Source organism: Mustela putorius, unplaced genomic scaffold (assembly GCF_011764305.1).
Source record: "Mustela putorius furo isolate JIRA1106 unplaced genomic scaffold, ASM1176430v1.1 tig00003834_pilon_pilon_pilon, whole genome shotgun sequence".
Classification (NCBI taxonomy): Eukaryota; Metazoa; Chordata; class Mammalia; order Carnivora; family Mustelidae; genus Mustela; species Mustela putorius.
In genome coordinates, this window is record NW_025421987.1 from 110,537,650 (window position 1) to 110,549,947 (window position 12,298).

The 12,298-nt window shown below is 37.8% G+C and overlaps 1 protein-coding gene across 1 annotated transcript in view; it reads right to left on the minus strand.

Moving 5' to 3' along the window:
- Positions 1–248: 248 nt before the first annotated feature.
- COL6A5 (collagen type VI alpha 5 chain) overlaps positions 249–12,298 on the minus strand; it is a 149,301-nt gene continuing 137,251 nt past the window's right edge. The window contains 3 exon segments of the mRNA XM_004781727.3: positions 249–1,047; positions 10,528–10,772; positions 11,506–11,602. Coding sequence (XP_004781784.2) covers positions 1,028–1,047; positions 10,528–10,772; positions 11,506–11,602 — 362 coding nt within the window. The 3' untranslated portion in view covers positions 249–1,027.

The window sequence follows — 12,298 nt, forward strand, 5'->3', positions numbered from 1 at the left end:
CCTACTTGTGATCTCTCTCTCTCTGTGTCAAATTAATAAATAAAATCCTTTAAAAAATATGCAAAATATACTTGCTTGGTAATTATTAGTTGCCTTGACCTAATTGAAAGACTTAAAAAATGAATTCACTATTGGTTTATTACTATATATATATATATATATATATATTCCAAATATGTTTAATCCTGTACTGGTGTTTCAGTGGGCCTGAGTTAGACGACAGGTAGTTAAAAATGAACAGAATACGCTTCCAGCTCAGACTTGCTTTTATTCTAGAACTTGTCACTTGTTCCATTGTAATTCCCAAGAACAGCTCTGGTCATATAGAATATTCATTTTTTCCATAATTTTTTTTCCCAGCAAAAACCAAGTGCATATAAAGCAAAGCATGTTAAATGTAAAACAAATGATCACAGCACAAAATAGCCATTCATAAAATTAGCCTCATTTCACTTTTTTTTTTCCTCACGAAATCCATTCTTTCCTAAATGTTCTGGTAAAGAGCAAACATTGTGGTGGCAGCAGCTGGCCAGGTGGGTTTTATAGGGTACTCAGGACTGTATTCACCAGCTGTACAAGAATTGAAGAGATGGACGAGAGTTTCTCATTCTATGAGGAGATAGGAGACATTCCTAGGAAATTCTAATTCTAACTGCTTTTTCTTCAACTGCCCCATCTGAGATGTAGATGTGATGAAAATCATGACAAAAATCTTCTTTAAGCAGATATAGCATCATATTGCTATCTGAACCATCCAGAGCTCTCGAAGAAAAGATTCCGTCAGCTTTTCCTGGTCAGTTGTCCAAGTTCTCGGAAGAGATGAAATCATTCCTAGTTTCTCAGTTATGCTTATTGATGTCTTCACTCAGAAAAGTCTCCCTTTCAGATTTGAAGCAGAACAAATTTAGCATGTTATTAGCCAATTGGTTTCATGAAAAGTTCTTGCCCCTCACCACTCCACTTCTGACAGATGATTTGTAATTTCTGGTTAGAATGCCAGTGGAATGATCTTCATTTTCTGCTATGATCATCTTGAGTCCTCACCATCTGCAAAATATAAAAATATAAATTGTTCTTAAAGTCACCGGATTTGTTTATTATGTTTGCTCTAGACTCAACTCCTCTTTTGCCACATATGAATTGAACACACATAGTTTGCTGCTTTCAAGAGTCAAAATAAAAGGGTGATGTGATGATCTATACAAATGAGCAACATATAAGTAGAACTATAAATGTGATTCTTCCTGGGAAAAGTTGGTACCTTCATCATCTGAAATTCTACACTTAGCACATTCAGTGGCTGGTATCACTGCTTCAGAGCAGGAAGGAATGTGCAGAGCAAGGACTCTGCCCAGAATCCTTCTAATCTTCTTTTTTAGCATTAATTTCTAGGACAAAATGCCTTCCTTTCTTGTCCTTCTTCCCTCCTCCTCCCTAACCACCCTCGTGTGAGCTTTCACTTTAGCATCAACACCTACTATTCTTAGGAGGGCTGCTGTCCCACCACTGGAGTGGTTTCCATCACCTGCATCATGAGTGCCTGGGAAGTCACAGCCCCTGACCTGTTGATGATCTACCAAGAGAGTGAGAAAGCCCGACTCTTTTGTTCAGGTCAGGATGACTCCGCAGTATAACTCAACATGCTGGAGTATCTGCGTGTAGCAAGCTAAAGCTGTACTTGATGGTACTTTGCCTGAGATGACACCCTTGCTTGTCTTCCACTTCTTCCCTCTCATGCTTCTTCCATTCCCTTTTAGTTTCTCCTGTGAGTGAGTGCCATCTCCATAAATCGCAAGTACACAAATCCTCACTGCAGGGTCAGCTCCAGGGAACCTGGCCCAAGGCAGGATGTGAGAGATGATCCCATGTACTTATCTTCAGACTTACTTACATACCCATCCCAAAGGAAACAGTCATGTACACTTGCCGTGCATATTTTAAAGTTAACATCTAATTATTTTTTTCATTATGAGTTTAAGCATTTGAAAAGGATATAATTTGTGACATAGTGTAAAAACTCACATTTAGAAATAAAACTGCCACCTTTTTCTTTTAATTTACTCAATAGAGTATATATAGCACAAGGATTTGATAGCACCCATTTTCCATTGAAAATATATGTAAACATGCTCATGCTTCAAAGTCAGATATTTTGTAGTGTTTCTTTTTCTCCTTAAACATGTATTTCCATTCCACTTCCCACACAGAATTTCATTTAATTGTAATATATTTACATGCTTTAAAATCTTTTGTTTGCCTAATCATAAATCTTTGCATCAAAAAATATATTTAAGCACGTGATTTTTATTTCCTATAACTATAAGCTTCTATGTGTTAACATTTTCTGATGGAATACCATTACAATTTATCAAAACAGCATATATATTTAAATTTTGGTAATTCTATCAAAACAAAAGTCAAAAATTTTATTGGAAATGCATTTCTTATTGAGATGGATAGTTTTTAGCTATTACTTTTACTTACTAGTACAATTTACTGCTAGAGTGATGCAATTTCTTTTAAAGATTTTATTTATTTATGATAGAGATCACAAGTAGTCAGAGAGGCAGGCAAGGAGAGAGAGGAGGAAGCAGGCTCTCTGTGGATCAGAGAGCTCAATGTGGGGCTCGATCCCAGGACCCTGGGATCATGACCCAAGTTGAAGGCAGAGGCTTTAACCCATAGAGCCACCCAGGCACCCCAAGTGATGCAAAATTTAATATTAATTCTATTAATATTTATTGTTATAGTTTTAAGCACTGATAAATATTGTTTACATAGACAGATGGGTTTTGAAGGAATTTAGGCTTTAACCCATTGAGCCACCCAGGCACCCCAAGTGATGCAAAATTTAATATTAATTCTATTAATATTTATTGTTATAGTTTTAAGCACTGATAAATATTGTTTACATAGACAGATGGGTTTTGAAGGAATTTTATTATAGCAATACCAAACAATTCTTTGAATTCTGAGTTATGTGCCCAAAACTACCCAGTAATCTTTCAAAAAGCTTTTATTTACAAAAGAATCTGTTACCCTGTCACTGGATGACATTTTCTCACTTCTGGGAAATGCACCCAAAAACACTTCATTGAACTTATCAAATGGCTATTAATAATACTAGTTAGTTATTCTTTCACTTACAGGTATGGTGTTTAACCTGAGACACTAAAATGTGGCTGGAAAATCTTAATATTGATAAATAAAGCACACTTCACATGTATGCTATTACTGTATTTTTTGATAAAATAATATTTCTTATAATCTGTTTTATGTATTTTATCCTTCAGAATCTTTTTTTTTTTTTAAGATTTAATTTATTTATTTAACAGAGAGAGAGAGAGAGAGATTACAAGTAGGCAGAGCAGTGGACAGAGAGGGGAGGAAGCAGGCTCCCTGCTGAGCAGAGAAGCCCAATGTGGGGTTCTATCCCAGGACCCTGAGATCATGACCTGAGCCGAAGGCAGAGGCTTAACCCACTGAGCCACCCAGGTGCCCCTTTCCTTCAGAATCTTGAGGCTCCAACTTGGCTTATTCTCTTGATGGGACATATCCCCATATAGCCTAATTGGCAGAACTAGTCCTTACAGTAAAACCAATTAACATCGCTTTTTCATTTGGGAGATTTGGTCTTCCAACTGAAATAAGTATGTTACTGAGGGTCTCTGTGATGATGTCTTACTTATGATTCCATTCCAAGATAGGTAAATGATTAAGGTTTTTGTTATGATTTTTTTGGCCTGATGAAACAATGCCTGCTCTCCACTGATACTTCATTTATAGGCTCTCTGCTTTGTTCTCATGGATTTCTCCCTTTGAAGAGAGGTGTTTTTTGCCAAGATCGGGGAATGGAGCAGGCCAGATTATTAAATGAAACTTATCATCACTCCTACCGTCCTTACTCTATAGTATAACTGAATTCAAACATCAAAACATGAATTCAAATACCTTATTTCTAGCAACACATTTCTTCCTTAACAGAAACATGTACAGGATGGGAAAGAACTGAAGCCTTACCTGGCTTAAAGGAGGCCTACAGATCCAGTATTTAAAATGACTCTTTGACAACATGCTCCCCCCTCCTTACCTTGTGCCTCCCTAGGAGGGTTTACATTTGGGCAGAGCACAGAATCAGATTCAGAATGGCTGAGAGAGATGCCTAGCAGGCTTAATTGGAAGCAAATGCAACCCTTAATCTTGGGGTTGTGAGTCTGAGCCCCATGTTGGATATAGAGATTACTTAGGAATAAAATCTTAGGGGCACCTGGGTGGCTCAGTGGGTTAAGCCTCTGACTTCGGCTCAGGTCATGGGTTGTGGGATCAAGCCCCACATCGAGATACTTGCTTGGCGGGGAGCCTGCTTTCCCCTCTCTCTCTGCCTGCCTCTCTGCTTACTTGTGAGCTCTGTCAAATAAATAAATAAAATCTTAAAAAAAAAATCGTAAAAAAAAAAAAGGACGGTTGAGAAATATGCCTTTTTTTTTTTTTTTAAATGAGGTGGGGGACATTTGTAAAAGGGGATGCAGGAAAGGAGACCTTCCATGATTCCTCAAATAGAGACATTCTCAGGTAGACAGAGTCCTTTAAGACTAATTTTTAGGGGGCGCCTGTGTGAATCAGTGGGTTAAAGCCTCTGCCTTTGGCTCAGGTTATGATCCCAGGGTCCTGGGATGGAGTCCCACATCAGGCTGTCTGCTCAACAGGGAGCCTGCTTCCTCCTCTCTCTGTCTCTGCCTCTCTGCCTACTTGTCTGTCAAATAAATAAATAAAATATTAAAAAAAAAAGACTAATTTTTAGAAATCCATGCCCTGGGAAGTCTTTGTGTGCCCCTTAGTATGAAAAACACTGGCCTTCCCAAGCTCCTCATTACACAAATAAAAAAGCTGAAGACCAAGATAAAATTTGAGATCACAAAGCTAGTTGGTGACAGAACCAAAATTAGCATCCAAATCTCCTCATTCCTAATCTGGCATTCTTTCCACCATGGCCGTCAGCTCTAATGCCATTTGTCATCACCACTGTCATTATCATCATCATTTTAAATAATAGCTAACATGTATTAAGGTTTCACTCTATGTAAAGTGATATTTGAAGCAATTTACATTCATTTAAGGATCATATTACCCTACGATGTAGGCTCCATTATTCTGGCCATTTTACAGGTAGGGAAATGAAACCTCAGAAAGGCAAAATAATGGGCCTAGGATCATATGACCAGTAACTGCAGAAATAGGAGTCAAATCCATATCCTTATCCAGTGGCCCCTGGGTTCACTCTTTTAACTACTGTTTCCCAAACTGGTTTCTATAGAACACTAGTCCCTGATAAAAGATTCTGTGGTCATAATGGTTTGACAGTAGCCTCTCTCTCAGAAACACAGTGAAGATTAGCCCAATAAAGGCACTAAGAAGTCCTGCAAAAATGATACCTACTTATCAGTGTGTTACAAGAAAAATTTCTCCCAATTACCTATTAATATCTAACAAAAGGACTCCCATTAAAGAAGACTAATTTAGGCTCAGTATTTCTAACACTAGGTCAGTGGTTCTCAAACCCTGGCCTGCATCAGAATCATCTGGAGAGTCCCAACCCCAGAGTTTCTGATTCAGCAGGTCTTTGGTAGGATTCAAGGATCTGCATTTCCAATGACTTCCTAGATGATGCTGATGTTGATGGTCCAGGGACCACGCTTTGAGCAATACTCTTCTTGATGTTAGAAAAATAAAGACTAAGAAACAAGCCCTAATGTGGTATAATGGGAAAAGGAATGCAGTTGTTCTTCTTAAAAATCCACATTAAAGCCTTGCAAATGTACATTAATGAGCAAAATAATCTGTACATTAAGTAGATGGATAGAATCTAAACATCAGAAAAATGAGTAGGTGAAAAGAAAAGCTCACTCTCTCTGGGAAAACAAAGATAAGCATAGCAAGATCAACATATAAGGGCTGATCATCCTTCACAATGGATTATTTTTAATTGTCACATATATTACCAGACTTAGATCATTCATGTAAGATAATCCTAGCTGATTATATGCCAAGCACATTGTGTATTTTGACCTTCATATGTATCATCTCCAATCTTTCAACAATCCAGATAATGAATTTTTTTCAGATAAATATTTTATTATCTTTTTTCCATTGATTATATGTGTTCTAGAAACACAATTGTAGGGTATGTGTCTTTGTGACGAAATGGTATTGGACTAGGTGCTGTGAATATTCTTTGGTAAGACAATTTTAGATGTCTGCAACTTCCATTTCTTTATCTATAAAAAGATATAAGACAACTCAGTGATTTCTAAAGTCATTCCATTTTCAAATTCTAATCTTGCATGATTCCATTCCAAGAAAGAAGCCAAACTGACATTTCCTAAAGAGACTCAGACTGACTTCATGGAGAAGAGATGGCCAAATGTCACCCAATCAAGTTACTGGCTAGCACTCTCAGAGGGAAATGAGTAAAGACATCATCAACTTCTGGATGTAGGATATATAATTAAGTAGAAAAATGGAGAAAACTTCTGGAGGAAAGAAATTTTGGAGAATAATAACAAACAAAAAAGATCTCAGTAATGCTCACTTGATAATCCTTTTGAGTTACCAAACTTATCATTTTCACCTCAAGAGATTAAGTATTGAGATTAGGTAACAGGACTGATTGAATAGAAATTTATAGAAATGTTTTTCAAACTTATATGCATATTGGGATTGCTCTGGGGCTTCAAAAAAAAAAAAAATGTTGCCTGTGTCTCCCTCCCAGAGATCTAAGTGATGTAGAGTGTGGGCTGGACTGTGGAACTGTCAACAAATACCCAGGTCATTATAATCCATAGTCAAGCTTGGGCAATGCTGATTTATCAGGTTTCTTCCTGTAATTATGTTGTTAATTATATTCCCTGCTGTGGACTGTATTGTGTCCCCCCAAATTCAGATGTCGAAACCCTACATGACTATATTGGATATATGGCCTTTAAGAAGGTGACTAAGATTAAATGAGGTTTTAAGATGGAGACACAATCTGATAAAAGTGGTGAACTTAGAAGAGGAAGTGGCTCTAGGACTGTCTTCACCATGTGAAAACAGAGCAAGAAAGTGGCTGTCTGCCAGCCAGAAAGAGAGTTCTCATTAAAACCAAACTGGCTCTTGCCCTGACCTTGGTCTTCCCAGCCTCCAGAACCATGAAAAAATAAATTAGTGTTGTTTAAGTCCCCCAGTCTATGGTATTTTTTATGGTAGTCTGAGCTAAGATATTTCCTCTTACATCCACCTTCTCTATCTCAGATCTGATTCCTTTCTCCAGTATTGGGAAAGCACACTAAATCAGGACCTGCCAGACTAGAGTCAAGTCCTAGAAAGGTACTAAACCTATTTGAGCTTCAGTTTCTCCATCCAAACATGAGGGGTATTATTTCCTGTCTCTTACACAGGGTTTTGGAGAGAACTCAGTGGGATCATTTACATGAAATTACCTTCAAAGATAGTATGGCTCTGTACACAGGTGAGCTGCAGCTGGTACCTGCCACTTTTTCTCACTCAACCAGCCTCCCTTTCATCCCTTCCTTGATTTCCCTCTTGGGCACCCTCCTCAGTATGGTCTCTCAGCCCTCTGATCCTCAGTCATTTGGCCTCACCCTAACTCCCTGGTTCTCCCATCACTGCTTTCCTTTAGCACATGTCTGTTAGCAACAAATCCTCTTAGTTTTCCTTTATCTGGAAGTATCATTATTTTGTCTTCATTCTGGAGGGCTATGTTCACTGGATATAAAATTCTGTGTTCCGAGTCCTTTGATTTCAGTATGTGAAAGAAAAATATGTTTCACTATCTTTCAGCCTCCATGATTTCTTCTGAGAAATCTTCCATCATTTGAAGAATTGTTCCTTTCTTTTGTAATATGTAGATTTTTTTCTAGCTGCTTCGAGATTTTTCTTTATCTTTTGTTTTTAGCAGTTAATGATGTGTCTTGAGTGGGGTTTTAAACTCTGTAAAGTTATATCTTCTACTAATTTGGGAATTTTTTGTCCATGGTTTCCTCTAATATGTATTTTCTTCTGACTGAATCTAACTTTCTTTTCTTTCTACTTTCCTTCTAGAATGCCAATAGAACAAATGTTAGACCTTTTGATAATTTTTTACAAGTCTCTCAGGTTCTGTTCATTTTTAAAAATCCCTTTCAGATTATATAATTAATATATCTTCAAGTTCTTTGAGTCTTTCCTCTGTCATCCTCCTTCTGCTTTTGAGCCTGTCCATTAGTTGCATATAAAACCCAGTGCTCATCACTACACATTTCTGCTGAGAATACCTTTCTGTTCATTTCAGGTTGTTTGCCTTTATCTCATGGAGCATAGTTAACATAGCTGCTTCAATGGCTTTGTCTGTTGTCTTTTCCTTTGAGAATAGTTCACATCTCCTGGTTCCCTGTATGTTGCCTAGTTTTAGGTTTTATCAAGAACATTTTGACTATTATGTTGTATAGACTCTAAATCCTAATATGATACTGTGTAGAATTTTAAATTTTTTGTCAGCAGGCAATCAACCGGTAGGTTGCAAGTGCTGTATTACCTCCTATGAACAGTGGTTCTATCCTCAGTTTAATGTCCAAAGCCTTTGCTATCCTGTTCTGGGTCTTCCCCATCCATGCACAGCATAGTGGAGAGCCCAGGGCTTATGCAGCTCTCATAATTAGAATTAGAGGATCCCCTTCTCCAGTTCTCTTCTCTCTGGGGCTATCTATCCTACATGCTGGCCAACAGGGTTTCTCTTCCTAGTTCCTCTGGCCAGAAAAACAGGGTTTCTCTTTAATTTTAGCTAGCTAGCCTTCTACTCAGCTCCAAACTTTGCCTACTTTCAGAGCAAAACAGTGGGCAAAATAGTGAGAGGAGGGGTGTGTGGGTGGCTTGTTGGTTAAGCATCTACCTTTGGCTCAGGTCATGATTTTGGGGTCCTAGATTGACCCTTGCATCAGGCTCCCTGCTCAGTGGAGACCCTGCTTCTCCTTATTCTTCTGCCTCCTCCCCTGCTTGTATGCTTTCTCACTCTCTGTCAAATAAATAAGTAAAGTCTTCTAAAAAAAATTTTTTTTAAATGAGAGGAAAGAGAGGGGAAATGGGGATTTCTTCCACAACCTCTTACAAACAAGGGCCCCTTTCTTAGTTCTCTGTCCACAAACATGGGGTTTGTACTGAGTTTTAGCCTCCTGCCTTACTGCCATTACACAGTTCCAGGACTGGGGTCTGGCCTCAGGCCAAATCCACAAAAGGAAACAGAAAAGACAATGGGAAACTTTATAATATATCTGCTTTGTGTTTCTTTTCAGAGATTTCAGGAGATTGCTTTTTTGTGTTTTCTCCAGAGTTCTCAGTTGTGATCAGTGGGAGAGAGAGGCTATATGGGCTTAGTCCATCTTGACTGGAAACAGATATTTCATTGTATTTATATTTGATTTTTCTTTTCTTACACGTCCCTTCCCTTTCTATAGTTTTCTATATTTCCTCTATTCTCATCTCTCCTATTTTACTGATTCTGTTCAATATCTATATACTAGCTATGCCTATAATTATACCCATATCTAATACATATAGTGTAGATGTATATATGAAGTGTTGATATATATATTATATATTAGTATATATTACAATATTGTGTATTAATATAGTGATATATATTACATACTTAATATTGTACATACATACTGTATACATACATGGCATTTCATTATATAATCATACCAAATTTGATTTATCATACCTGCTATTGGGCATTTTTGTTTCCACTTTGGGACTACAAATAATGCTTTTATGGACATTCTAATACATGACTTTTGATGAATATAAATATTTTCTGTAAGGCATATACATTAAAGTTGATAGTCATAGTATATGTATATTTTCAGCTTTAGTAGACACCCAAGAATATTTATTTTAAAGTAATTTCCCATGTAGTTTTGATACACAACAAAAATTGTAAATAGCTTTTCTAGAGCCTACTATAGCTTCCTGTTCTCCATCTTCCATTTTTCCCTTTAACTCTAGGTCCAGAAACACCTCCTTACATTGCCTAGGAAGCTGCCCTCAGTCTCCAGAGAAGTCCACTCCAGACACTGGTTAGAAGCCCATATTTCAGAGCAGGAAAGCCTGGGTTGCTAAGGGAGAAGGTGAGGTTTGTTGCATAGCTCTCCCCCCACTGCATTTTGCACAAGGATGAAGGGCTCTGCTTGCTTAATCAGGACTTGTGTGGTCCTTTTTCTCATTCCATTCCCTGACCCCACAAACATCTATACCTACTTCCAGTTCTGGTTTTGTCAACACCATTGATTCCCTTTTTTTTTTGCCTTTCTGGAGTTGTGTCTTGTCTGCCTCCTCATTTTGGGAACCCCTTGCAACCCTAGATGATAGGCACCTCTATCCTGTCATTTCTACTTGTCCCAGTGAGTTCTCCTTGCTCATCTTCACTCAGCTTCCACCAGGGGAAATCCAAAGGTACTTCAGGGTCTTCGATTCTATTGTACCCAAGGTTACCTTTTTTATCTTGTTGTTTACCATCTGCTAGAGCTGGCATTTCTTCTGATTGTGCCTCTTTCTCATTGTTCACCAGCAGTTCTCCAGTTGAAAAGAGCAGGTATAACATCTGGATCAAATCAGTAGCAGTCTCAGAACCATTACTAGGACTGATCCCTAATACAAATGAATGCTGATCCTGGGAACCAAATTCATCAAACAGCTCACTGTTTCCTGTCTCTATTTTATACACCTCAGGAATATGGCTGAGGTGACAGAGAAAAGAGATGAAAAATATATTAGCCAAGTCCCTTTCAGAATTAAATGTAAATACAGGCAGATATAGAACAGCAATAAATTTTATGCACCTGCTTGGAGTAGTCCAAATGCAGTTTGTGCATGAAACCTGACTCAGGGGTATTTTTAAAAAAATATTCCAAAGGAAATTAGAACGTTGTAACAATGGTTTAGTACTCCAAAGCAATCTTATTTTCACCACTGAATTTTTATTGAGTATTTAGGGTTGTACTTTGCAAAATCGAACAGAAAAGAATCCTTTCTACTAGTCTTCATATGGGTTCTGTTTTTTAAATGGTGAATATTCTGGTTGCTTTTGCAATTTTTTTCTCTTTTTGTTTTTATTTTCCTCTAAGATTGTTATATCTAAAATTTGATGTTATAAGTTTTCTGTTTTGTTAGTACCCAATATTAGAGTGGTATTATATAAGGTATTACAAAGAACTTTTTTTTTTTTCCCATAAAAGCAACAGAAATGGAAACATGGTTCTTTTTAATATGGGTCATATTCTATCTGCTATTAACTCCAGATCTGTGCAGTCATTACAGACCAGGAGTATTTCACACACACACTCACACACACACACCCCTACATCCCAAGCAAACTTGCATCCTGAAAACTAAAGCACAGTTCATTTAAAATTATTTTTGTAAGGACTATTTCCAGCTGTAGTATTACCCAAACTGAATTTGCCAACTCACAATGCATTGTTTCCTGAGCCAACATTCTCTGGGTTGGGAGAGGTGATGTTAACACACTTGGGTCTCAGATCTGCAGGGGGATATTTGTTGATGGCACCTGGAGAAAGAGTGCGCTGGTTAATCTAAACTTTATCCTTCTATATTCTATCGCCCAGGTCAGTCATCTTCTCCTATGGTTATAGGTATCTTCAAGAGCAAATTAATTTTATAAAGTCCTTGGCAAAGTAGTCACCCTCTGACATTTGCAATATCTCACTGGCAAAGTCAATGAGATAAAGCAGTGATTGAGTCAAAAATTCTCAAGCTCTGTATGTCACAGGCTTGTGATACAATTCAAGGACATCTCTCCATCCCTTCTAAGATCTATTTCTCTTCCTCTAAATAGAAGAACTTTCCAGAAGACACATTGAGCTACTGAAATTGTCTGTCCTATTTATCTTAGGGTTGGAAGGAGGCATTTTTTTTTTTTTTTGCAAGTAGTGAATCTGCTATGATACATATGAATCCAGAATTCCAAAATTTCTTAGGGTTACATGAGCCCTGGGGCTTTGTGCAGGGCAGCAAATCTGCATTTCTGTTAATTCTCTGGGAAACTTGCAGGAGCTGCAGGTAACTAATGTGGCCTCTGCCTCACTCCTAATCCCAGCACAGGCCAGAATTTGCTTGATGCCACAAGTTCTCAGGTATTCTACTATACTCACGTCTAAAATTGCAACTCACAGACAGAGGCTAGAGCAGTCACTCTCAAAGCCCCACTATAAAAAGACACCCTTAAGACCCTGCTTGGCTATGC